The sequence below is a fragment of the Falco cherrug genome, chromosome 16 (genome assembly GCF_023634085.1).
Source record: "Falco cherrug isolate bFalChe1 chromosome 16, bFalChe1.pri, whole genome shotgun sequence".
NCBI classification, from domain to species: Eukaryota; Metazoa; Chordata; class Aves; order Falconiformes; family Falconidae; genus Falco; species Falco cherrug.
Genome location: NC_073712.1, coordinates 2153419 through 2180237, shown reverse-complemented (window position 1 = coordinate 2180237; position 26819 = coordinate 2153419). Strand labels below are relative to the sequence as shown.

The following is a 26819-nucleotide window of genomic DNA, read 5'->3' as shown; positions in this document are numbered from 1 at the left end:
GCTGACCAGGGGATGGGACCCCAAGGTAAGTGCCCACTGAAGGAGCCCAGAGATCCAGCCTGTGCTGCCCCATCAAGCTGTGCATCCCTCGCCCGAGCCAGCTCTGCCTGTGTGCTGGCTGTGCTGGCTCCTGTGGGACTGTGAGCTCTCCCTGGCTGCAAGCGGACGAGGACGTCAGGGCTGCCCCCATGAGCCTAGCAGTCAGCCCAGGGACGGCCTGGGCACCTCAGCCCACTCTCAACAGACCCCAGAACCTCAGGGCCCGTGGTGGAGGGCGCAGCCTTGCTGGTGGCTGAGCCAGGGTGCTGTGCAGCCCGGCGGCACCGGCTCTGGGAGGCTGCCCATGGAGGGAGCAGCAATGTGATGTACCTGCAGTGCAGCAGGAGAGGACCGGCTCTCTTCCGGGGGCTCATGCACTGTCTGACAGCAGTGAGGAGCTCCACCAGGCTCTGGACATCTGGCTGCTTCTTGGGACTCCAGAGCGTGTATAGGAACTGTTGTACCTGCCTCTCCTTTGCTTTCTTCTCCTGGTGAAACACAAAGACTTGACATGGCTGTTGGGAGGGATGGGTGAGTTTGGATGCAGAGAGGTCCCAGCTCTCTAATGCTTAGGCTGTCAGATGCTTTCCTGAGCTAACTGCTAGCTACTGGAAAGCTTTCCAGGCAGTCTCAGGCAGGCCATTGCCCACCACCTGTGCAGTGGGTACAGTGCCTCTGGCAACCTGCTCTCCTTCCCCATGGCACCTGACCTGCCCCTTGAGAGGGAGACAGAACTATGCAGGCCTTCTCAAAGAAGGTCAGAAAGACCTGTTTCTCCTGTGTCCACCCAGCAGATGTTCTGCATGCTGAAGTCTAGATTCTCTCCTGCATTTGTGGACTGCTGGCACTCTGCTCTTGCAGCTCAAGACAAGTCTCCATGGACCTTTCAGCCCTTGCCCCTACAGACCTGTTTGCTAGCAGTGAAGAACATCCCAGGCAGTGGGAGCCAGGCCAGCCCCACCAACACGTACGTGTTTCATTTTGAGCTGGATACACCTCCATCCAGAGACAAGCTTCTCTGTGCCACACTGGATGGTCAGCATCTTTGTGCAGAGAGAGTCTCCTTCCAGCGGCCAGCACTCCTCGCTTGGGACCTGTGTCCAACAGCAAGTTTGACTTCATGTTGACGGTTGCCATCTTTCAAATCAGCCACCATCTTAGGGGTCTGCGATGGGTTTGGACCGAGAGCACCCTCATTGGGTGTTCATTCCCTAGCTAAACACTGGGGAAGTTTTGGAAGCAACAGCAGATCGCAGGCGGCTTCCCTGTTAACACAGAGCTGCTCGGCTCCCCACCTCGGCTGGTCAGAGGCAGGAGCTGCTGCCCTTGGGTGCCATGGAGATGCAGCTTGAAGAGTACCAGCTGAGTCCAGGGCCATGGACTGGGTGGTGGGCAGACAGAACCTGTCTCCTGTGACAAGCTGTGGGACCACTTTGACACAGCAAAGGTTTAGCTTTAGCTTCAGCTAAGCTGGATCTGCGCCCAGGCTTCAGGAGGCAGTGAAAAGAGTTCAAGTTTTGGAGCTAGGCTAGCTTCCAACTCCATTAAAGAGATCCCTGCTCTGCCATGGCACAGGCAGGCATGGAGCCTCACCTCCACCTTCTCCTGCCGTGGGAGAAGTGTTAGGATGGTGTGAATGTCCTGTTCCCACACCAGGGTCCAGAAGTCCTCCATGGTCAACTTGTCAGGCCCCTGGACAGCCAGATATTCCCTGCTGGAGCTGCAGCCCTGGGTGAGGAATGAGAACATCACTCTCCTGTGGGAGGGGGTGGCATAGGCACCCTGCCAGCCCAGGCATCTGCGGGAGAGGCCAGGAAAAGAAGGGAAGCTCAGCAGGTCAGGAGGCAATGAGAGAAGAGAAAGCACCAGAAGTGAGGACAGCCCAAACTGGGCAGGTGTGGGAAGACACATCCTCAGCCCCCTCTTGCCCACAGAGGATCACAGCAGCAGCGACCAGTGGAGCAGTGCAGGAACCAGGCAGCAGGGAGCAGGGGCACTGTGAGGAAGGGGGATCATCACCTGCTGCCTGTGGGACCCAGGCACAGGGGTGGGCATTGCTGCTGGGGGTGACTCACCGGGACACGCCACACCTGCAGGAGACCTGAGAAAGGGCCGTGTTCCAGCAGGGAAAACTTCACTCTGGAGCGATCATCTGCAAAATAGATGGGAGGTGGAGGCATCCAGGGCAGCCTTGTGCTCACACAGCTCCTGCAGACTGACTGCCAGACTCTGCACAGCCACACAAATTCAACCTCCCATTCACTATTTCTCTGCAAAGGTGCTCCCCTCTGCAGTGCTCTTCTCCAGCTCATGGACGTTGGTCCCCAAAAGACAGGTCTCTATCCCAACCTCCCACTCAAAGCAGATACATGTAGTGCAGGTCGCTCAGTGTCTCAGACAATGGAGATTGCATACCTCCAAGGATGGAGAGCCCGCAGATGCTCTTGGCCCCTGCTCCAGTGTTTGGCCACCTTTATTGGAATTCATTTTTCCTCATAATGAGTTGATTAACCCTTCCAAATCATCCCCATTGCCTCTTGTCCTTCCATGGTGCACCTCTGAGAACACCTGACATTTTCCCTGTGCCCTCCCAGCAGGTACTTGAAGACAGCAGTAAGATCTCCCCCTTGCCTTCTCTCTTCCACACTGAACAAACCCACCTGTCTCAGTCCCATACATCCCTGTGCTCCACCCCTGAAACACCTTGGCAGCCTTGTGGTGGACTCAGTGGAGCACGAGCCCTGGTTCAGCCTGGCTCCACACAGGTACAGGAAGGAAGAGGATGCAAGGTGTCACAGCACTTACATGGGAGGATGCTGGAAGAGGGCCGTGCCTGCTGGTTGCCTGAAGATGGTGTTGCAGAGCTGGCTTCTTCCTTGACTACCTCTAGGAGGGTCTGCCAGAGTGAGAGTGGAAGAAGAAGGTAGCAGGGAAAGGTCAGGAGGAATAGGAGGAACTGGGGACCCCTGAGGACACCTGGCTTCAGCAGAGGGGAGGTTACGGCTGCACGTGCAGAAGCCGTAGCAGGGGTGCTATGTGACCACCTCTGGTGGTGCGCTGCCAGGTCTATTCTGTGCTGTCAGGAGATGGCTGCATCTCTCTGTAGAAGAGTGTTCAGGCAGGTCCCTGCCCTGCATGGGGTCTGGGAAGGAGTGAGTCACGGACAGACCCTAATCATTGCAGGGTGTGTCAGGGAGCTGTGTGCCTGGGGACGCAATGCCATGGAGGGGGGACACTGCTAGGACAGCCAGGCACGTGGAAACTGAGGCATGGGACCTACTCAGGAGGCACTTATTGGGTGTCCCCCAGCCTGATGAGATGCAATCGCTCCCCAGGTCCCCCCAGAGCCTACGGCCATTGCACCACTCCCTGCACCCTGCCCAGGACAGCTCTCACCTCGTACTCCCTCAGGAAGCCCACATGGGACTTGGCTGCCTTCTGGGCATAGTGCTGAGCAAAGCTTTTCAGCGGGATACGGCAGGACCTGGGGAGAGAAACTGGGAGTGAGGGCGAGGTCAAGCAAACTCAGCAGTATGCAGGCTGTGTCTGCAGTAAGTGGACAGGGCTGTGAGCAGACCTTCACCCCTCAAATGCCGGGGCTCTCGCAGGTCCCCAGCCCAACTCTGGCCTGTGCCAAACCTGCTCTCCCCTAGACAAAGGCAGGTCTCAGGTGTGGCACAGCCCAGGGCCCATTCCCAGGATGCAGCAAGGACAAGGGCATCCTGTTCTGCATGAGGGAGGAGAAAATTTGACCATAAATATAGATATGTGACCTCCAGATGCAGCCTCAGTGACAATGAGGGTAGGCTGGCAAGCCATGCCTAGCCTGACCTTGCTCCCTTCTCTTGGCCTCCATTAGGATTGTCATCCCACGGCCACCCAAATGCCATGAGCCCCTCCAGTGCCAACCTATCTCTAGGGCTTCCCTGTTGGTTGGGAAGCCAGGGGCTGACTGAAGTACCTTCCCCAGGACAGCTCTGCAGCTCCTTGGACCTGGCATTGGCATAGCCAGAGGAAAGGAAGGTGTAGTTCCACAGGCCTTCCCAGTGTGCCCAGTGGCTCACACCTAGTTATGGGCTGGGCTCCTCATGCTGCAGGGAACAACCAGCCCTGGGCTGGCCCCCCTCGAAACACTGGCTGGGACGGCTGGCTGGGCTTCTCCATCCTTCTGGCCTGGAGCCAAGGCTCAAGCCGGGGTCAGGAGCCCAGTTTGCCACCTGAAGGGTGGATAGAGTGGCAGGCAAAACACAGCAGCCCTTTACCTCTCTGTCCCTGATAAACCCACGAGCGGCTCCTCCAAGATCTTGTCCAGGATACAGCTGTGCAGGAAAATATACTGGGACTGGAAGGCAAAGGCAGACAGCGATATAGAGCATTGCACCACGCAGACAGCACAAAACGGCGGGTACAGCACTGCCCAGCGGGCAGAGGGTGTCTACGTTCATGCCCTAACAACCCTACATTCATGCCCAAAGGGCCTTGGTTACTTCCATCTCAGAGCCCACAGATCCCTCCACTGGGTCTGCCCTTCTGTCCTGAAGGGTAGTACTGACACCGTGTCCCAGTCCCGAGTATTAGAAATATTAGATGGGCTTGTAGAGCATCACAGGCCAATGATGTGGTGTGGGTTAAAAGTTGCCTGCAAAGGGCCTGATCCTGTTCCTAGGTGCTCTGAGGTGTTTCTGAGCCTCCTGGGAGGGTTCTGAGACTCCGTATGTTGCTGCTGTGGGTCTAGCAGGGCATGAAGCTGCTGGGGACCCCCACAGCCAAGCAACTCCCACTGCAGCTGAACTGCTGCTTTAAGCAGCACCATGACACAGTGTCAGGCTGGGGACCAGCCTGGGGGCGCTACGGCCAGCCAGCCAGCTCATCTGCCTGCCAGCCCTGCTGGCTTTTATGCCATTGAGCAAGGGACCAGGGGGAACAGGGAGCAGAGGTCTTACCAGTGTCTGAATCATCAGGTAACGGTTCATCCGCAAGGTGTAAACAACACCAAAGATGTCCACCACCTTCTCCTGCTTCATCTGCTGCAGCAGCCGGTCCAGGGCAATGAAGGTGCCGGTGCGGCCCACGCCAGCGCTGAGAACATAGATGGCAATGGTTACACTTTGCCTGACCTCACAGCCTATGGGCTCCCCTCCTGCTGCTAGACATGGCTCCTAGATGCTGCACACTGGGGCGCCAGCCCACACACCCTGGGGCACTGGTCCCAGCACAGCATGGGGCTGAGAAGCCATTCAGGCTGCCCTGGATTTCTGCTGACCATCTCCAGCTGCCCCATCCCCTGAGACTGGAGGGCAGGCTGCAAGCAGACCTGTAACGCCCAGCACTCAAGCAGGAGACTCTCTACAGACCAGCTGTGTCTTCCAGGCACTGCCTTCCCTCCCAGTCTGTGCATGAGTAGGACCTTTGTCCCCCGTGCCCACTCCCCTTGTCCCCTCCTGCCGTCCTCTGGAGCAGAGACTTGCCTGCAGTGCACGAGGGTTGGCCCCGCGTCCTTGGTGCTCTGGATGTGCTCCCGGACCAGTTCTCTGAAGGTCATGATCGAAGTCGTGGACTCTGGGATCCCGTGGTCGGGCCACGCCGTGTAGTGCAGGTGGGACACATGCCGCTCTGCCCGGAGACCCTCCTGCCGGTGGGGGTGTTGGTGATCAGTGTGCAGCCCAACAGGGCAGGGGCATGCTTGCACTCTGCAGCCCTGGGAACACTCCGGGACATGGGGACACCTGGCTCAGCTGCAGGCAACAGCCAGCACCAGGTCTGCTGCACTGCCTGGTGTCTCCTGCTCCTCTGTCCTCCTCCACAGCCCTCCGGCATGGTGAGGCACATGGAGATGGCAGGGAGCAGACCTGCCTTTGACTGCTGTGCAACATGCCCTTGAAGCTGCAGGCTACATGTTGGACACTTCTGTGTTACCAAGTCTGAAGTGACAGACTGCTCCTCAGGGAACTTCTTCAAACCCCAGTAATGGCAGGGAAAGGAAATTATGCCACCACCACCGAGGAGAAATGCCACTGCATCCCATGCAAACCCCCAGCTCTTGATGGGTTCCTGAATCCTCTGGGGTCCTTACTCACATGCCACAGTTTGAACTCGCGTATGGTCCACTCCTCAGAGCTGCTCTGCATCAGCAGGTGGACCTGGACCTGCCCATAGGAGACTGGGGCCGATTCGGATGGCCAGTAATGATCACAGAGGACCTAAAGCACAGGCAGGGCAGGGTCTCAGTGAGGCCAGCGAGGGCCCAGGTCCCACTGGGTGACCTCCCAGCTCTCTGGGAGCATCTGGAGAACAGCAGCTGTGCAGGGAGCCAGGGCAGGTCTTGGGGGAGCCAGCAGGGGTGCTTCCCCTTCCCTCTGGAAGCTTCGCACAGCTCTTCCTGACATTCTTTCATTTAGATCTCAGCCTCCCCCAGAGAAAAGGACCTGTGTGGGTCTCATCATCCCCGGAGACTGAAGGAACAGTCTATGTGAAGTGTCTTATCAGAGGCAAGTGGTAATTTCAGATGCTGCAGAAACATCTGAGGGTGATGGGCATGGTTCCAACTAAGCTCCACTTCTGCCTCTTCTTACCCCAAGCTAACACCAAGATGCACACATCAGCCTCTGTCCCCCCCAGACTGCCTGCTGAGGAAGCTGTGTGGCCCGTGCTCACCCAGGAGCCACACCTGAGAGGGGGGTGGACAGAGGGCACAAACCCAGCCCTGGGCTCAGCTCACACAACCAGGTCAGAGCTTGGCTGGGGCTGGCACATGGAAGCCCAGCGATGCCGACCTACCCGCCCATTCTCCATGCACACTGTCAGCATGATGATGTTGCAGATGTTTTGCTCCCACACCAGCCTCCAAAAGTCCTCTATCGTTTTCTTCAGGGGGCCCTGGGTGGCAATGAACTCCTGCTGGGATGTATAGCCCTGAGTAAGAGGCAGACAGAAGGAGCTGACAAGTTGCTGAGGCAGGTGGATTCTGCCCTGGGACAGTCAGTGCCTGGCCCACTTTTGCGGCACAAGGAGAAATGCCTGTTGCCCTTAGCCCATGCAGCTACATTTCCCAGGCAGCTGATGTGAGAAGCAGCTGATTTCACAGGAAGCATGTGCTGCCCGGCACATGCTTTCTACATATTTGGAATAAAGATGTGAACCCCATCATTCCCCTCCAAGCAGTTCCTCATTCAGCCTAACCAGGGAAAGACAGAACTGGGTCTTTCCTGTGCTCCCCAGTCATTGCAGGTAGGGTGAGCATGCAAGGTCTCAGGCTGCTCCTTTGCCTTTGACCCTCTGACACACACATGCCCCACGGATCCACGCACCCACGCATGCATGCTGTGTGCCCTGCCTGTTACCTCGGAAATATCTCCTGGATTTGGGATGTGGGCACAGCTCCAGGGTTGTTCAAATGCTGCTGCACAGACCAGAAGGAGAAAGAGCAAGCAGACAGACAGGGAAGTAAGCTGGGAGATGATGGGAAGAGGACAGTCCTCAAGAAGAAACCAGAAAGCCTTGCCAGTCTCCCCACACTCACACCTCTGCACTCACAGCACTTGCCATCGGACGATCTCTATCAATCCCTGCTAAAGGGCAACTATGCATCTCCGCCTGACCCCCAACTCCTTGCCAATCTGTGCCAGCAGTGGCTTCAGTGGCAGCTCTTGCCCACCAACCCTCACAACCTGAACGCAGGCAGAGTTCCTCTGGTGGTGCCCTGTGTCCATGTCTCTGCGGGGAAGGCAAGTGGACACTCACAGGCATGAAGTTTGCATTGATGTAGTCTGAGTGGGGCTCCTCCCGCAGCTGGCTCAGCTTGACCCGAGAGTGATCATCTGAAAGAGACCATACACACATGAGCCCCTAAAGCAGCCCTTCACCGGGATGTGGCCATCTCCTCTTCACCTGGGTAACACACTGGGAGAAGCCCCAGCAGCTTGGTGTACGCAGCCAGCAGTGGGGGTCTGCACCTTCTCCCTGCAGAGGTGAGCGTTGCCTGCCAGCTGGGTTGGCAGGGGGTAAGAAAGCAGAGCTGGTGTCATGAGGCTCATCAGAGAAGCCACGGGACACCCATGGTCTCCAGCTGGGACCCACCCCTGAGCTGGGCTCACCCAGCACCTGCCCAGCAGCCTCCTGGAGGAGCTGAGGAGGATGGTGGCTCAGCTCTGGCTCGACCTTAAGGTCTCCAGCAGAAAAGGGGAAACTGAGGGCCATTTAAAGACTCCTTCTTCTCCCAGGAGAGGAGCCAGGCTCTGTGAACACTGCAGCGATGCAAGGTGAGTCCACCCCTGCGCACCGCAGTACGAACTCCCACCACAGATGCTGGGGGGAGGCATGGGGAGACAGCACTTACAGGGCAGCACGTGGGGATATCTGTTCTTGGAGACGTTTGCTGGTAGCTCAGCCTCCACCTTTGGCTGCTCCTTCCCAACTTCCTTCAGCTCCTGTAGGACAGGGGAGAAGATGAGCACAAACGTCTCTCTGGAGAGCTCCTGGCCAACCCAGCTCCCTGCTCATGGCCAACAGCAATGTCTGTGGTTAAAGAGGGTCAGTCCCCCAGCACAGGGAACGCTCTGTTCCTCCCTCAGCACGGCCTCTGAGCTCTGAGCCATAGGTGGCTTTTCCCAGTGCCTTTTCCAACAGCACAGTTTGTATTTAAAAGAACACAAACCCAAGAAGAACTGAGGAAAAAAAACTTCTCTGAAACCAGAACTCTACTGAGAAAACAGAATCATCTTGTATGCAAAACCAGAAATACCTTGTACTGCTTCTGCCCCTGTCCCCACTCAGGCCAGAGAAGGGTGATCTGGGGAGGGTCTGAAATTGCTGACGGGACCCTCGCAGGGGCTGGCAGCAGGACAGTTCGGAGCCTGCAGGTGCTGGCAGCAGGAGTCAGTGCAGGGAGCCTGAGGTGCGTTTCGCAGCCTGGCCCCTATAGCTTTGAGGGTGCTCCCTGACCCTCCTTTTGGCTCTTTCCTAACACTGTGAAGGTGGATTTCATCACACCACCACTCAGCATCTTCACCTCCAGTCTAGGCCTGGGGCCCTTAGCTTTCTCCACCAGCAGCTATGGACAGTGCTAGTTCACCTCACGCCACAGACAACACGTGTCTCTACCAGAACTTGAACAAAACAGGTTTTGAGTGAAGGAATTGCCTGATCACTTGGTTCATCCAATCTTTGGCCTCCAAGACTGCCTAGTATGGCAGTTGGATTGCTAGAGGGGTGGATTACTGTCCCTGGAGATAAGGAATCCATACAGGCCACCCAACAGCATGAGCTACCTAGAGAGGAAATTCTTATCGCTAGCAGTAGTCTCAATCTCACCTCAAACTCCTGGAAAAAAGCGTAGTTAGCACTTGCTGTCTTCATCTCATAGTACTGCTTGAAGTTCTGTATGGGAATTGGCCGATGCACGTTTCTACGTGAAAAGAAGTCCAGAGAAAAACCTGCCTTAGCACTGGGAAGTCTGGCAGGCCAGCCAGGTGGCCCGGGAGATGGCTCAGCCTTGAGACACACAATGGCCAGGTGCACACACGCAGGGGTGGTTTATAGCCCACGCCACTGCCCAGGGACGTGAGTCCAGCAAAGCACTGTTTAAATATTGGGAGGGACTTCAAGATGATGATGAAATGCTACTGCAGAAGCCTTGCAGAGGAGCTATGGACAATGCATTGGCTTGGAATGGGGCTGGGCAATAAATACTGAACATGGGAAAGCCTAAGATTAAAAAAATAACTGAAGGAGAAGAGACAGAGCTGGGCTTTTCCAGAGTCGAAGCACGAGAAAGGAAGTAGGTGAAGGACTCTCAGACCTGCAATGGGGACACACAGCGCGGGAAGACTCCAGCACTCACCTCAAGCTGTAGGTCACCATTTCCTGAGGCAGGCTGCTCTTAGTGGTTCTAGAATCAAAGCATGGGAGATGTTACCCTGCCCTGCAGTGTGGGGACAGATGCCGTGAGTGTATTGTGTCCTGCTGGCTCACGGTGCACTTGGGAGCAGACAGCTCACATCAGGCGCACTGCCTTGTGCACGGGTAGGGTTCTGTGAATCAATTTCATGTGGGCAGCTCGCCTCTCCCCTCTCTCGCCCCTGCCCTTCGCCCCTGTGCTTGCCAAACACAACTCCACTAGTGGCTGTCCTAGTTTGCCTAAATGTCTTTTTATACCCTCTCACTGCTCCTGACCTGGCACTGAAGGCTGGGTTTCTCAGCCTGCACCCAACATGTAAGAGATGGCCCATCCTCACCTCTTTGCTCTAAGCTGTTTCCAGTAGACCAAAGCAAAAATAGTGACAAGTGTCAAGAGAAATCCCGTGATGATTCCAGCGATTATTGGCATTGACAGTGGAGTTGCATCTGCACCAGATCCAGCAGCTGGGATAAAAATGAGGCAGAATGGACAAAATTAAGAGTCAGTAAATGCCTGTGTTTATTTATTTATATTTGTAACAGCCTATGATCTCCCTCTGGCTTGTCACTGTCAGGTTGTTGTTAATGACCTCCAACTGACACAGCCAGGTAGGGGAGGTGGCATTCTCCATCTTACCTGAGAACATGGTGAACGTCACTGCAGGGGCTACTGGGTCATATTTGGTGAAGGCAGCAATGCTGAACCTAGGGCAAAGCAGAGTCCTGCCATCAGGGGCAATCTGCACTGAGCACAGCACTCATGCAGCCAGCAGCAGGAAGACCCAAGGGAACAGGACAGCTGCCTCTGTTTTGAAATGCTGTATTGGAAGAAGCTGGTTTTCTGGTGGGGATTTAGGGGATGTGTGGCAATGGTCTTTCCTCCATTTTCTGCCTCTTCGACAAGTCTTTTGCACTTGGGAGAACATAAGAAAATGTTCAGAAAGCACAGATGGGAAACAGGCCTCTAAAGGTTTATTTGCAGACACAAGCCTGCAAATATTTGCAGACAAAAGTTTCTGCTTTCTTATAGAATGCAAATAAGGAAACACAACAATAAGTAGGGAAAACCAAGCTGGGTTGAGTCACTGTCTTAGTTCATGTCAACCCATTAATTGGGAAGACTTAAAAGACCTGAGCCTGCGTAACTGCTTGAAACAAGGGCACCTCACCTGGGTGGGCTGAGCCCCAATCCAGACCCCTCCTTACGCACACTGAAGTGACTGGCACATCCTCATCCCTGCGGAGCTCTGCCCTACATCCTCCTCCTGGCAGTGCACACGCCAAACCCTGCAGCTCCCTGCGGAGCTGGCTTCCTTCTGTGCAGGTAACTTGGAAGGGTTGGTCTTCTGGTGCCCCAAATGCAAGCTATGGCTTTCAAACGTCGCTTTGGATTTTAGCAGCCAGAAGTTTGCACAGCCTGGTGTAAGGCCCCTCTAGCAGTGCCCTGGACCCAGCTGCCAGAGCAAAGGCCTCTCTGGAAACTGAGCCTGCAAGTGCCACGGCACGAGAAATAAGGGCTGGTGGATAAATAACTCACTGAAAGACAGGAAACAAGGGCTGTTCAGAGGAGACAGGCTGTCAGCAGTATCTACACTACTGATGATTAACTGGGAAAGCAGCACAGCATACTGAGGATGCACGTAGCTTAGGGCAGCCAAAAGGAAAGCAAGCTGTGAAAACCTGCAAAAGGATCTTCTAGTCCCCAGTTAAGTTCCTGTTATTTGAATCACAGCAGGTGGACTAAGGACTGACTGGTGGCTCTGAACCAGCTGCTGCCCTTCGGGAGGTCGGTGTTGGAGTGAAAAAGGCAGCTGGGAAGCAGGGAGGGGAGAGACACTGCCTGGACAGTATTTGGGGGGTGGAGGGGTATCCCGGTGTGGTTTTGCTGACAGACCTGCCCGAGCCAAAGCGATGTCCCACAGGCCGGGCTGTCCTGCTCCAGCTGCTCCGGCAGGAGCAGAGGCCAAGTGAGGCTGCCAGGGCCAAGCAGCGAGGCTTGCCCTGCTGTGCCCAGGGCAGGCAGGTGCCCTTAGCAATGAGGAGCAGATGGGCTTGATGGGCAATCAGTCTCAAACCTCCTGAATCAATTGGAGACCCTCCGGTGCCAGCCCGGGGCTCAGGACACCTGTGGGGGCACAGGGGGCACTGCCGTGCAGTACTCCTGCCAGGCGTGACAGTGCAGTCCCTAGGGAGAGCCCAGACGGCTGTTTGTTCTTGGTGATCCTACTCTCAGGTGGGGGTTCCAAAGGAATGGCTCCCTGGAAACTCCGGTTTTTTTCCCAGGAGAAGCAGGTATTTCCCCTTCCCCTGATGCAGCCCAGTGTGCACACCAGCCTCTGTTCTCTGCCAGTGCTGCCCCAAACGTAGCTTGAGTTAAGAGCCCCTGTTTGGCAACATGTGTAAATTTAAAACAACTCTGTTAGAATCGATGTAAGTTCTTCACTTAAGTGCAGAGTCTGCATGTAGCAAAAAGAAAGAGAGAGAACAAAGCAGAAAAGAAGAAAGGAATGAGAGCCAGCAGGCCCAAACCCAACACCAGGGACCTTGATCCCACTCATCACAAAACTTAAGGGCAGATCTAATACCCGCTTTACTCATAGGGGAAAGTGAAGCTCTCTCATGGTCTTTCCTTCTCTTTTTCCCAACTCTCTCAGCAACTTCTACCACTAATCAGCCATCCTTGCTGTAAGTTTCTTTAAATTGAAATGGGACAACCTTCCAGATTCTGGGGCATCCCTTTTTCAGAGAAATGCCTAGGGATACAGTCCCTGCTTGATGAAATCGTAAGCTGCTAAATTAACAGAGGTCTGACTAAAGATACGATTCTTTGTAATAGAAAACCTGTTATAAAGATATCCCAAACTATTACAAAGGTGCCCTATAACAAAATATGGCTGTATACATCCATGGAACATGTATCCATGCTCCTGGATTCTACTTATTGTTAAATAAGACTCCGAATTCATGAATATTGTGATCACAATATGGCCCAGCTCCAATGGCAACACAAACAGCCCTTATCAGCCTCACCTTCACTTCTGCTCTCCCTCTCCTTGGCCTCTTACACCATCTAATATTACCTGGTACATCAGCCCTTGCATCCTTCAAATGCTGCTTGGTGGAGCAACCCTGGGGGTCCACTGCTGGCAGTCCAAGAAGTACAAGGGTGAGGTGACATCCAGGGAGCTGGTGGAACCTTGCAGGGACATGTGCAGTCCCTTTTCTCTTCTAGCCCCTTCCCCTCAAGAGGGATGCTGATGTCTCTCACCTGTACTGTTCGTTGGCTTTCAGCTTCCCGTTGCATGTTGCCCTGGACTGGCCGCACTCCTCTGTTCCCACTGGCACTCGCCAGGTTTCTGGGGAGCTCCTGGGGCTCAGATGGAAGGGATTGGGGATTAGCACAGCCAGGTAGGAGTCCTCTGTCCCATAATAGTGGTCATACCATGTGCTGGACATGATGTCCTGGGTGGGCCTCAGCACTGAAGGGGAATGTACAAGGTGACAGTGGTAGTCCCAAAGTGATGTCCAGGGGACCTGCTGCCCTCCAGGGAGCTACTGCAGATTGGGACGCGCAGGGCACTTACGTGAATCATTAGTGGTAGCAACGACACCGTAATACTCAATCTGGCCATTCTCCTCGCTGAACAGGTCAGATGGAATGACAACTGTGGAGCTGCCCTCCACCTGGAAGATATCTGCTCGCAGGGGTGGAGGCAGGGCTAGAAGAGGAACCAGCAAGCACAGCCAACATGTTAGTGTGTCCCTGCTCCCACAGACCCACCACACATTGCTCAACCTGTGACTGGTCCCAGTGTCACTGGCCAGAGCCCTGACACACTACAGTTCAGTGCAGGACCACATGGGGCTCACAGGCACCTGAAGGAGTCCCCATGACTTATTAGCAACACTGGGTGTCTTCTCCTGGGGTCTGTGGCAAGACTGTAGGAAAGAAAGGGCCTCACCCTCCACTGTTGTGTTGCAGAGCAGAGTCACAGCCTGGCTTCTCATTGTGTTCGTGCCCACTGTGCTCACAACAATTCGGTAGGAGGAGTTTGGCCACAGCCCCTCCAGACTGGCCTCGCTTTTAGGGATGCTCATGACATACTTGGAGGTGGGAGGACCATCATCAGAGAGTCTCTCTGTCACCACCTCATAAACCTCCACATCTCCAGGAGAGCTGGTCCAGTTTAAGTAAAGGCTCCTTGACTCTGGTAGGCATTGCACATCCTGCACTGGGTTTGGCTCTGCGAAGGAGATACAGCAGGTTCTGAACTTACTGGATCAGAGAAATCCCACCCTCAGCCCATGCATCGGCTCAGAGCCAGTATGGTCCTCTACTGTGTCCCCCTAGGTCAATGAGAGAGGAGCTGAGCTAGACACCTGTGACCTGGAAGCCTTCTGTGCCAAGGGCCACAGGACAAAGTGAATGGATAAGGACCTGAGCGGATGTCTTACAGGAGAGGCAGACCACTGGAGATCTTTGCAGAGTCCACTTTGCTTCACAGGTAGCCAGGCCACAAGGTGATGGGAAATCTCTGTGATGGAGCTAGCTTAGGGAGCTGATGGCTACCAGAGGGTCACCTTGCTGGCTTTCCTTCTCTCCTACCATGAAGACTTCCCATGTTTCTGTTGACACCCAAGGGCTGAGCCAGTCTTGAGGCCACCCAGGCATTTCTCTCCCTTCCAGCCTGCACTCCCCCATCCCCACGGCAGTGTATACCCACCCATCGGCACTGCCAAGGGTTTGGTGCTGCTCCAGTAGGGCCCAGCCACACAGCTCAAGGAGACAGAGTAGTTCCTCCCTGGGATCAGCCCCTGCAGGAGGTGCTGGACTTGCCCTCTGCCGAGGGCATGTCGCCAGGGCAGCGTGCTGTTCCTGGGATCCCGCAGCCACAGCTGGCAGTCGTCCTGCTGTCCAGAGATGCTGCCCCAGGAGACGAGCATCGTGTTGTTCCCTTCAGCCACCGCAGAGAGATTTTTGGGAACTGAGGGGGCTACAATGAAAACCACACCGGGGAGAGTTACTGGCATGCATGTACTCTCTTCCATCCTAGAGATACAAATAGAAGATGGGTAATATGCAAGGAAACTTCATATGTTCAGTGGTAACATTTATGCAGCTGCTGGGTCCCACTAACAGAAATGACCTTTAAATGACAGCTGGAGAACATGCAGGGTGAAGAGCATGAGGAGATGGGTTCTTCCCCCTGCTAATTAGCAAGCTGCATTAGAGACCTGCCTGAAGGGCTCTGCACATGACTCCCAGCACCCTGCCAGGGGCTGGCTGAGTGTGGGAGCAGAGATCTCTAGATTCCCCAAGCAAAGTGCAGGGACTGTGGGGACAAGCACATGAAAAGGCTTATTGTGCTTATCTGCAATTTCCACATTCCTTAAAAAAAATATATCCCAGTCTCCCCTTATCCCCCATGCCAGGAATTTTCTGAGTGCCTGGGAGAAAAGCAGCAGGGATGGTGGGGTGTCCTCCCCCTGGCTGTAAGGCCTTGTGATCTCCCAGGCTGTGGGTGTCCTATCAGAGCAGCACTACTGCTATGAGATCCCTTGCTCTTGTTTAGTCACTCATGTCTGGAGGAACTAGCTTGTGTGACCAGTGGGGCCACGAGCTGACGGTCTGCCTCCTGAAACAGCAGCCATGGCTGCCAGACTGTCCTATGGGCAGCAGCATTGCCCTGCTCTCCCCTCCGCTGGGGGCTTGCATAGCCCACAATCCCATTGCTAGAGTGGTACCTACAGCTTCCAGGCAGCAGCCCTAGCTGTGTCCCTGCCCCCTCCCACCACCGGTGCCGAGCCCACCCAGCTGGGGAAGGCTGAGCTTCATGCATGGTGCAAGGACCTCCAGCTCTTGCCACTCACTTGTCCAGTCGCTGATGTTTCCTGCAGCGGCTGTGTAAGGCCCTGCCACAGCTGCCACTTCCAGCAGGTATTTGTGTCCTGGAGCCAGGCCAGAAAAGGTGAACTTGCTGGTGCCTTTCCCAACAGATACATTGGCTGCCACAATACCTGATCCCGAGTGATACAGAAGAAGCCTGTAACTGTCTTGTCCTTGGGGTTCAGCTTGCCAGGATGCACTCAGCCTGTTGGGATACCCCTGGTTTGTCATGTACACATTACGGGGTGCCAGCGGGTCTGGAGAGACAGGATGGGAGACATGTCGGTGAAGGGTCTGAGGACACTGCCTGGGTATCTTGGCAGCGCCATCAGAAAGGAGGCACCGTATAGGACAGGGCACTTCATCTCAATTGAATGGCTGCATCCACCAGCCTGGAGGCAGCTAAAAGCAGCTAATGCAAGCTTCACGCTGGGCAGCTCTGAGCAGACACAGCCCCGTCCCAGCTGGAGCGAGACACCCTGAGATGGGTGAGGAGGGAGCACCCAGCCAGCCAGAGGGGAGACAAGGTGAATGCTCCGTCTGCTGCTCCCTCCTCCGTGCCTCTCCTCTGAAGCACAGCCCCTGGAGCTTCAGCTGGCCTAATGCAGGCTGGTGGAACCGATGGTGGGGGTGGGCAGAGCCCTGCTCAGTGCCATGCCACTGATGTGCCCTTGGGTTCAGGCAGGGCTTGAGGTTTGCCATGATGGGCAGCAGGGCTGCATCCTTTGCCATGAGCTTTCATAACTGCCCAGCAAGGCACACACCACACTCAAAACAGGGTACTCACACGTCCAGTTGCTGACATTCGCCACAGGTGTCTTGTAGGACCCAGCCATGGACACCACCTCCAGCATATACTTGCTTCCTGGGGCGAGTCCCATGAAGGTGAAGTTGTGGGTGTCACTCCCCAGTGAGGCTGTAGCTGCCACGGTGCCCAGTCGTGCGTGGTACAGGGTCAGTGTGTAGCCGTCTCGGCCCCCAGCTGCAGCTCCCCAGGATGCGCTCAGCCTGTCGGAGTGTCCCGTGCTCAGCAAGCGCACGGTGGCTGGGGGCAGCGGGCCTGGGGAGTCATCAGACCTGATATTAGGGATTGGAGACCATGCAGAAGGAAAGAGACACTTGATGGGCACTGTCCAGCAGGACAGATGCTCCCTGAGGGCTGGAACTCCCAGATCCCCCCTAGCACACTCATTTTCTCATTTCCACCCCCATCTCACCCCACCTTTAATGCTGCTCACCCTTTGTGGCCCCTTACTTGCCTACCCTCCTTCACACAGGTCACCCTCATCTCCGCAGCCCCACTGGAGCACCTTTGCTACCGCTGCTTGCACATGCATCCTCCAGCACCCCGCTGGTGCGCAGCTGCCTGGGCAGGGCTGGCACAGCATCTATACTCTGGCCTGAAGTCTTTCTGGGTGGGGAGAAGTGCTGGACTAGTCCATCTCCCATCTCCATGGATGGACTAGTCAATCTCCATCAGGAACCGATAAGGCAGCCTGTTCTCCTGGGAGGACTGGGATTAGCCTCTTGTACTACACTGATTCATTTCACAAACCGTTACGGTAACGTGGTTTCCACCTGCTGGAGGAGACTCAGTGAGAGCACGAGTGCTCCTGTACGAAGGGAGATGGGGCAGCACAGGCAGAGGGATGTCCCCGCCTGGGCACAGCTGGGCAACCCTACATGTCATCAGCCTGGACTTGTACAAGTAAGTCTACAGTTGAACATCCACATGCCCATGAGGGTAATAGTCTGCGCATGTGCGTGCACATCTCCAAAGATAATAGGTCCCCTGTAAACCTCCCAGCCTTGCTCAGGACTGCCCAGGGGTGCGACATCTCCCACCCCTCTGCAGGGGACACTCCTCCAGGCACTCACGTGTCCAGCCACTGATGTTGGGTGCTGCTGCCTGGTATGGTCCAGCCGTGGCACTGGCTTCCAGGGAGTACTCATATCCTGGGGTCAGGTCCGTGAAGGTGAAGTTGTGGGTGTCACTCCCCAGTGAGGCTGTAGCTGCCACAGTGCCCAGTCGTGCGTGGTACAGGGTCAGTGTGTAGCCATCTCGCCCCCCAGCCGCAGCCCCCCAGGATGCGCTCAGCCTGTCAGGGTGCCCCGTGCTCAGCCAGTGCACAGCAGCCGGGGGCAGCGGGCCTGGGGACAAAACACAGGTCACTGCCAGGAGCCACATTTGGACTGAGAGAAAGGAGATGCTCTAAGTCTGCCAGGCCTGTGCTGCGGGAGGTGGGTCAGCCCTGCAAGATCCCAAAGGCTGGCTTTGCCCTTGACTCACCGGCAGCTGCCTTCTCCTTGGCCCTGCCCAAGCCTGTGGATGCATGTGGATGCATGTGGCCAGGCCACAGGATCATGTACAGATTCCCCACGCTGCATCTAGCAGGGCATGAGCACTGGGTGCTTGCATGGATGGGAGAGGAAGGCAAGGCAGGGTATGGCTGCACCAGTACGGCCTCTGATTTGAACTGGGAAGGGGGCAATCTGGTGGAGGTCAGCCGGCTTGCAAGTACAGCATCGTACTCACGTGTGCAGTGGGTGAGGTTGGGGGTGCTGGCATGGAAGGGTCCAGCTGTGGCCTTCACTGCCACGCTGTAGTGGCTGCCAGGGCTCAGGTTCCTGAAGATGTGACTCCTGGCATCCCCACTCAGCACCGTGTGCCCAACAGGAGCGCTGGAGGCAGTGTCATAGACATCCACCACGTAGCCTTCTGCTCTTCGCCCCATTGCTTCCCAGGAGACCTGCAGCATGGAGGCAGAGGGGCTGCCCAGGGTGAGGTTGTCAGGGGCCAAGGGGTCTGGAAAGCAACTGGGAGACAGTCAGTCCTACGTGCCACTGCTTGCTGCTCAGAGCTATGAGCTATGCTTTGCCCAGTGGTTCCTCATGCTCTGGCAGTGCTGGACCCCAGCCCCCAGCTCCCACTGGGTGGTGGGCAGGGTGGCCACCAGAGATCCTCCCAGAGAAAAGCATGGGGAAAAATGGGCAGACAGTGCACGTGGCTCTGCATGCAGTAGCCCCAGGGTTTACAGCTGCACATGGCAGGGGAGATACCCAGAGCCTTTGAGGTGGGTGGTGAGGATTAGTTGCGGAAGGAGTGAGGACAATGAGCAGAAAGGTGGGACAACTGTGCGGAAGCTAGGGGCACAGATGGTTTGGGATGGGGAAGGTGGTGGTGGATGCTCTGCAAGGCTCAGATGGAGGCTCTGGGGCACAGTGGAGTGCTGTGTCAAACCCAGCCCATCAGACTCACATGTCCATTGGGTGACGTTGGTGGAGGAAGCTTCAAGCGAGCCTTTCACAGCAGTCACCTGCACAGCAAACCTGCTGCCTGCCTCCAAGTGCATCCAGGTGACGTTTTGGGCATCTGGACTCAAGGTCTGGACTCGATTCTTGCTCTGAGTGCTGAGGCTATACAGAACAACGCGGTAGTGGTCCCTCCTGCCAGGGGGCTTGTTCCAGCACATGTAAAGCTCTGAGGAGCTGCCTGGGTTGGTAAGGCTCAGGTTTGTTGGTGCAGCAGGAACTGTGAGGAAAGAAAGACATGTGAATCAGAGATAAAAATATCCAGTTCTGAACACGCAACTGTTTCCAGGGAGGACATTTGCATTCCCCAGGCAGCCAGCAGCAACTGGTCAGCAAGGGCTCTGTGCCCATATGGTACAAGGTGGCTGCAAGAGGCAGGAGATGGCTGCAGGCCAGCATCACTGGGAACCAGGCCAGGGCGCCCTCCTCTCCTCTCCCTGAGGAGATCTCCATCCTCTTCTGGAGCCCCTTGCAGTGCTCCGACCCAAATCACCCATGGATGGTATGGATGCTCACCTGTGCAGCCAGTGACGCTCCTGGGGAGGGAACGGTAGGGTCCAGCTACTGCCCAGATACCAATAAGGTAGCAAGTTCCCGGTTCCAGCTGTGCCAGGGTGACATTGGTGCTGTCCTTCCCTGCTTCCAGCTTCCTTGCTGGTGCAGAAGAGCCCTCCTCATGCATGCTGAGCAGGTACCCATCTCTCTGCCCTGGAGGGGTCTCCCAGTGCACAGCCAGAGCCCAGGCAGTGCTGACAGGGCTTGCCAACAGGGAAAGAGGAGGTAGTGGGACTGCGGGAGAAAAACAGCATTACAGGAGACAAATCTGGGGTGCTCAGGGCTGACTCTAGTTTGAGAATGAAGCTCGGAGCTGCAGGACTGTGAGTATTTAACATGCTGTCTAAAGACTGCTGGAAGCAGTGGATTGCTCCCAGATAAAAGCTGCTCCCTGTGTCCCAGGTGGAAAAGGTACATCACCACCACAGCTTGAGACTGCCTTGCCCCAAAGCGCTGGGGCAGGCTCACAGCATGCACCACTCAGCTGCTGGGCTCAGGATGAGTGAGGGTCCCAACGAGAGAGCCAGCATCTTGAGCAGGAGACAGGCACCAGTGGGGTTGCAGGGACATGGCCACAGAGCTCTGCTGCAAGAGCAGCCCTGGGACCCCTCTCTTGGTCCTGAGCCCCTCTCCAGGTCAAGAGCCAGGCTGGGTACCAGAGATGGGTATGGGTGCAGAGGAGCTGCGTTCCTACCAGTGTAGGCGATGGCAGTCTGAGAGGAGGTGCGATGAGGCCCAGCCTGAGTAATGATCTCCATGCGGTACCGGGAGCCTGGCACTAGCCCCTCCAGGTCAAGCTGGGTGACTCCACGGGGGACAGACACATTCCTGATGATGGACAGGGACTCAGCCACCGAGAGCTGTACCAAGTGCTCTCTGCCACCGCCTGACTCCACCCAGCTGACATGTAGGTCCTGGGGTCTCTGGCCAGGCTGTACACTCACGTTAGCCAGAGACAGTGGATCTAGGGGGAAACAGCATGGAGATCCATGAGATGGTGGAGGAAAGCATGTGGGGAAGCCAGGACGCAGCCTGGCCTCTGCACAGACCTAAAGGAGAAGCAGTGGCAGCAGGCTGCCAGCTCCACTGTTGTCCTGGGGGAAGCTGCCCGCGCATGTCCCCAGGTGCTTTACTGAGAAGAGAGCACTCAGCTCCCCAGTGGGCTGCTATGCTCCATGGCCAGGGAGCAGCAAGCTCATAGGGGTCTTTGTGCTTCCTCTCTCACATCCCTCTCCCACCAGGCCCAGGCTGGCCTTGAGATCATGAGTGGTTTAGGCAAAAGGTTCAGCTTGACTGGGGAAAGCCTGAGCTGAGGAAAAGGGTCTTTTGGGGCCCAGAAGCCAGCACACAGCACCTAACCCATGACACGTGCTCCGATTCCCAGGGGCAGGGAGCATGCAGGTCTCACCGGAGCCCTCCCTCCGCTCAGACACGTCCCTGCCACTGCCAGTCTTGCAGAAGGCTGAGGACACTTCTCACTCACATGTCCACTCAGTGGCAAAGTGTGACGAGGATCTGTACGGGCCAGCAAGGACGGTCACCTTCAGGAAGTACTGAATGCCAGGGGACAGCCCCAGGAATGTGAAGTTGTTGGTGTTTGGCCCCACTGAGATGTTCCTCTGCACTGGATGGCTCTTGCTGTAGAGCTGGAGGTGGAACTGGTCCACATCGCCAGCACCCTTGTCCCAGAAGGCAGAGAGTCCCAGTGGGCGTCGGGTGTTGGTCAGGGTCACGCCGGCCGGAGCCAGGGGGTCTGAGAGAGAAGAGACATCCAGGCAGTGAGAAGCAGTTGTGGTGCTGCTGCCATGGTGCGGAGCGTGGGCTTGAACACGCTCATCCTGGGCACCTCTGCCGCCTGCCCCTGGTGGGCTCAGGTCAGACACCAGCCCCGGCATACCGAACCCCAGAACAGCCTGAGCTTCTGCTCCGCAACAAACACGGAAGCGGTTCCCCACCTTTCCCACTGGGTGACACTTGGAAGCATTTTCTGTTCATTGTTGGGTTTCTCCTGCACAGAAGACCCCTTTACTTCCAACCTGGCTGAATGTGGCTCTGGCTGTCCTTCCACTCCTTGTCTGTCTATGCATCCCTGGCCCTGGTTCCCCTGCCTCTCCATACGTGGTCCACACTTTGCCTTTATTCCATGCCATGAGCTTTCTGCTCTCATTGGCAGGCCATGGTTGCCATTTGCAGTAGGATTGAGGTGGAGGTATCACACTCACATGTCCAGTCTGTGGCTGATCGCACAGGGGATCTGTAAGGTCCAGCCATAGCAGCCATCTCCAGTGTATACTGACGCCCAGGGACCAGGCCCTCAAAGGTAACATTCGTCCAGTTGTTCACCACGGTCAAGTTCCTGACCCACTCACGGGACCTGGTTTCCCAGAGGGTGCCTGTGTAGCCGGTGCTGCCAGAAGGAGCTGCTTTCCAGGAGGCTTGCAGAGAGGTGCTGCGGCCCTGGTTGCTGAGGGTCAGCTGCTCTGGAGGCAAAGGATCTAGGACAGGAAAAGTCTAGAGTCACAGCTGCACCCGGACTGGAGTCACCTGGCAGAAGTACAACCCCAAATGTGCTGGGGCTCAAGTCCCTTCTCTGGGAAGACCCCCATCTGGCCGCCCGTGGGGTCTGAGCTGGCCAGCATCCCCCCTGCTGACACCCACACACCAGTTTGGCAGGGACTGGGCCAGCACAAGAATTCAGGCTGACATGGTGAGAGGGCTGCTCTGGTGCTGCAGGAGGTGGTGGGTGGGATGGTCTGGACCAGGGCTGTGGAGAGGCTGTTTAGGGTGGGTGCAGCCCAGTCAGTGCCACAGCAGGCCAGCCCGAGGGAGGAGGAGGAGGATGCCACTGGGCTCTGCTGACACTTGTGCTGGGTGACTGGGATACAGACCTGGGTCAGACACGTGCAGCAGCACTTCTGCTTTCCTCCTGAGCCTTTTGCCCTTTTATTGCATGAAGCTGCAGAAGACCCATGCTATCACATGGCTTGAGAAACGACATTGCAGGGAAGGGCAAAATCCAGTGGGAACCCCAGAGCTGGCTGCAGTGAGGGCTGTGGCACTCACATGTCCAGTTGGTGATGCGCCGGGGTGAGGATGTGTAGGGGCCAGCCACGGTGCTGACCTCAAAGGCGTAGAGGGTCCCAGGGCGGAGGCCCTCGTAGGTGAAGTTCATGACACCTTTGAGCAGCGAGCTGTTCCTCATGGTGTGCTCCACCGGGCTGAGTGCCAGCATGTAGCCCTCTCCCGTTGCCTCCTCCCAGCTGGCCAGTAGGCTGGAGGAGCTCCCCTGGCTGGACAGACTCACACCAGATGGTGCTAGTGGCTCTGCAAGGGACAAGGACGGGATACTGCACATCACTGCATGTGGCAGTGCATCAGGCAGCCAGATTGCTCTCTGGACACTCTGCAGCATTCCCCCCGCCGAACAGGGGCAGCCAGCACCGAGAGCCTTTTATTGCTCTAGGCACCAGGGGCTGAAGGAGTGCCCCCCCGTGCTGCTTAAGGCTCCAGTCCTTCCTTCCCAGGGCAGCAGCACCAACCATGGCTCCACGAGTCACCCAGGAGGGCCCGGGCACAGGAAGATGCTGCTCGGGGGGCACCAGTGGCACTTCACTACTCACCAAACCAGCTGCTGTGAGCACAGGGAGGGGCAGCTGGCTCGAAGCCTGCCGAACTCTGAGCCCAAAGGTTACTGCGTAGGATCTAGTTTTGGTTTGTGCCTGACACTACCTGGCACAAGTCCATCAAGGACCTCCAAGTCCTTCATCACAGGGAACTACGAGGCAGCAGATTTTGCCGCTCTGACCCACAGCTTACTCTTGAGACCTGGTACCACTGTGCTGCACAGCCCCATCTCTGCCCCTGCCGCAATCCCCCTCCCCATCCCACCAGCCTCCCTCCAGGCATCAGCGCCTCCATCAGGCAGCAGAAACGGCCTCCAAAGGACATGCTGGGGCTTTCTGCTTACGTGTCCAGGCTGTTGTGCTGCGGGCTGATGCCCGGTAAGGCCCAGCCACCGCCATCACCTGGACAGAGTATTGCTTTCCGGGGCTCAGCCCGTGGAAGGTGACATGACCATTGTCGCCGCTGACAGAGATGTTCCTCGTTGGAGCACCATCCTCTCCCTCCTGCAGCGTCACCAGGTAGAAGTCCCTCCCTCCTGCTGGGGTGCTCCAGTGAGCCTGCAAGGAGCTCTGCTCCTCTGCACTGCTTAGGGTCACATTGCCAGGGCTCAGGGGGTCTGGAAGGGAAGGGAATGGGATTGTGTGCATCAGGATTATGAGGTGCTCTGGACCTCATACACCCCTGACCCTTGTTCCTTGCTTATCTGCAGGGTTACATCCAGCTTTAAGACGTCCTTTTGGAGCATGCTGTCTCTACTCCCTAGCACAACCATTCCTGGTCTAGCAAAACTCAGACAAAGCTGGCAGCCCAGCTCGGAAATTCCTAAAAGTCCCCCTCCTCTCCATTCGTGTCCTGTCACGAACTTGCTGATATTCCCAGGACGTGGCCTGGACCAGACTCCTGGATGGACGCCCCTGGCTCATACATCTGGCACTGGGGACTTTTGCTCAGTTGGGTAGGTCAGAGCTGCAGCCAGCAACAGCAGGGATCAAGTCATTCACTTCATAGCAGAAACAAATGAACTGGGGCTGTGGATGTCTTCCAAAATCCCAGCTGCAGTCAGCAGTGAGCAGGCTCCAGCTTCCCAGACTGGCAGGTAGAGCAGAAGAGAGCTGGAGACTTGTCATCTGGTGGCACCCAGGTCCTTCCAGCACACGCCTGACCTTCCAGCATATGCCAGGATGAGTCACTGGCCACAACAGCTCAGAGTTTGCAGCTTGGCACCTCCACAATTTGTTGCTCCTCACTACAGAGGGCCAACACTTTCCTGGCGTTCGGCATGAGCCTTGCTCTCTCCAGGAGGCCAGGCTTGGCCTCTCCATTTCCCCTCTGGTTTTCCTGGTAACATCTGGGAGAGCAAGTCCAGGGACAGGCCTGTTTGCAGTGCTGTGGCATGGTGTCAGCAGCAAACCAGGGCTGCAGTGGTGGAAGTCACAGTCTCTCACGGCTCTTGTCAGCTTGAGCCAGGAGGTGGAGGACGCTGGGTTGAATGGTGCAGCTAGCTGGGGTCTGGGAGGACTACCCTCAGTTTCTTCACCTGCCAGAGGCTGGCTTCCTTGGCTGTGTTTGCACAGCACCTGGCACATTAGGGACATCCACCAGGATGAGGTTATCAGGTGCTACCAAAATATACTCTTGATAACAATCAAAGAGGACCAAACACCCATTTCCCTCCAGAAACTTCCAGTTCAAACCAGCTGAACCACTATTGCCTTGCCCCCTGTTTTCTCTGCTGCCCTTGGACAGCCCTGAGGCACATGACAGCCTGGCTCCAGCTGCACCGAACACTAGTGGGATCTGCTGCCCCTCCTGCCTCCTCCTCAGGGAGAGGCTGATCCCAGTGCATCTGAAGGAGAAGCAGGCTGGCACTGGGAATTCACCTGCCATGGTGACTCACTGGCCCTGCTATCTCAGTGCCCCAGAGCTGGGTCCTGGAGCAGCTTTTGGCCAGGTCCAAGCACCAGAATTGCACTCTGGACCCAGGGGTCTGGCAGGAGGCCTCTGGATTCAGAGGCTGGACCAGAGGCAGGGAGAAAACCAAGTCACCGAGGTCCTCCCCCACCCCTGGCCATCATACTCACATGTCCAAGCGGTGGCATTGGGCCCCACCACAGTGTAGGACCCAGCCGTGACACTCAGCCCCAGCCAGTACGGGGTGCCGGGGTGGAGATGCTGGAAGGTGTAGCTGGTGAGGCCCCTCCTGGCTGACAGGGTTGTGGTCACCGTCTGGGTGAGGAGGTTGCGGAGCACAAGGTGCAGCCAGGCGGCTCCCGCAGCACCTGCCCAGGAGGCGACGAGGCTGGTGCTGGAGCCCGGGCTGAGCCTCAGCTGGGTGGGGATGGAGGGAGCTGAGGGGAGAAGCAGGAGGCAGCAAGGTTCAGCACCAGGGTTGGGGCTCCCTGGACCCTTCTCTCTCCCCAGGGTCTCCTATGGCCACAGCTGCTCCCTTGCCAAGGGATGTATCTTCCACATCCCTTCCCAGGCAGGCTGAGGGGCTCTTAAGGCCCCTCCATACTGTCACGCTCTTTCAGGCTGCAGGGCAGAGGGGCTGGCAGCTTGGTAATGCAGCTCCCACCACCCAAGATCTTTTGTCAGGATCCCCGGATTGCCCTTCTTCCACAGGGACACAGAGGACACAAACCCAAGCTGCTGATCCCTCAGGGCAGGACCGAGGCGCAAGGTTTTGCCCCCAGCCCGGCACACTGGGCTTACAGCAGGGTCGTGAAAAACTCCCAGCTGCTCCCCATCAACACAAACTCTCCACCACAGCCCTGAAGGAGACCTCCCCTTCTCTGCCAGCCCAGCGCAAGGGTGCTGCATGCCTCCTGCCAAACCCATTCTCCCACCCCTTCCCTCCTGGGCAGGCACACCCATCGCTCCCTACCTGTCCACTGGTGGATACTGGTGCTCGCCTGGCTGGATCCAGCCAGCGTGCTGACCTTCAAGGCATACTCGCTGCCAGCCAGCAACCCGTCAAACAGGAACATGGAAGTGTTTGGCAGGATGGACACATTTCTCACAAGCGCCTGGGAGTCGCTGTGGTAGAGGGCAAGGTGGTAGCCATCTCGCTGCCCGCGGGCATGTGCCCAGGAGGCACGAAGCACCTCGGAGCTCCCGCTGCTGCTCAGGCTCAGGTTGTGGACAGGTGAAGGACCTGCATTGGACATGGCACAGACAGCGTTGGCTAGTTGTCTGGCGATGCCTGACCTGCTAGGCTGCTCAAGGGCTGGTGGGACAGTGCCTTCACCTGGTCAGGTCCTGCCAGCCAGCTCCACAGGACTCAGTCCCCCAAGCATGGCCCCATCACCTCCCTAACAAGTCACCAATCTCCCATGGGTTGTGTGGGCTGCACCAACCCCTTTGGAACCTCTGCACAGTCACTCTGAACTGGGCAGGAAGGCTTGATCAGGGACAGCACACCAGGTGTGTGCTGAGAAAGGCAAAGCCATCAGCACTTACCTGTGAGTTCACTTGCTGCCAGGTCCTCTGCTCCTGCCTTCCTGTGAGC

At 56.6% G+C, this 26819-nt stretch overlaps 1 protein-coding gene across 4 annotated transcripts in view; it reads right to left on the bottom strand.

Annotated features, from left to right (window-relative positions):
* Positions 1-26819, bottom strand: part of LOC102047716 (receptor-type tyrosine-protein phosphatase V-like) — a 41006-nt gene that overhangs the window by 3401 nt on the left and 10786 nt on the right. For 3 of the 4 annotated variants that reach the window (XM_014286653.3, XM_027816763.2, XM_055728251.1), the window contains 34 exons: positions 26196-26465; positions 25393-25659; positions 23655-23927; positions 22751-23011; positions 21910-22182; positions 21171-21440; positions 20382-20651; positions 19649-19921; positions 19080-19352; positions 18357-18626; positions 17699-17971; positions 16608-16880; positions 15805-16077; positions 14658-14927; positions 13896-14177; positions 13518-13652; positions 13202-13412; positions 10571-10638; positions 10272-10398; positions 9878-9925; positions 9349-9442; positions 8375-8465; positions 7780-7856; positions 6817-6951; positions 6117-6239; positions 5508-5668; positions 4983-5118; positions 4302-4381; positions 3436-3523; positions 2845-2935; positions 2115-2191; positions 1633-1767; positions 1011-1133; positions 370-527 (listed from right to left, as the gene is read on the bottom strand). In XM_014286653.3, coding sequence (XP_014142128.2) covers positions 370-527; positions 1011-1133; positions 1633-1767; positions 2115-2191; positions 2845-2935; positions 3436-3523; positions 4302-4381; positions 4983-5118; positions 5508-5668; positions 6117-6239; positions 6817-6951; positions 7780-7856; positions 8375-8465; positions 9349-9442; positions 9878-9925; positions 10272-10398; positions 10571-10638; positions 13202-13412; positions 13518-13652; positions 13896-14177; positions 14658-14927; positions 15805-16077; positions 16608-16880; positions 17699-17971; positions 18357-18626; positions 19080-19352; positions 19649-19921; positions 20382-20651; positions 21171-21440; positions 21910-22182; positions 22751-23011; positions 23655-23927; positions 25393-25659; positions 26196-26465 — 6229 coding nt within the window. The remainder of the gene's footprint in view (positions 1-369; positions 528-1010; positions 1134-1632; positions 1768-2114; positions 2192-2844; positions 2936-3435; positions 3524-4301; positions 4382-4982; positions 5119-5507; positions 5669-6116; positions 6240-6816; positions 6952-7779; positions 7857-8374; positions 8466-9348; positions 9443-9877; positions 9926-10271; positions 10399-10570; positions 10639-13201; positions 13413-13517; positions 13653-13895; positions 14178-14657; positions 14928-15804; positions 16078-16607; positions 16881-17698; positions 17972-18356; positions 18627-19079; positions 19353-19648; positions 19922-20381; positions 20652-21170; positions 21441-21909; positions 22183-22750; positions 23012-23654; positions 23928-25392; positions 25660-26195; positions 26466-26819) is intronic. The other variant, XM_027816765.2, reaches the window with a different exon arrangement.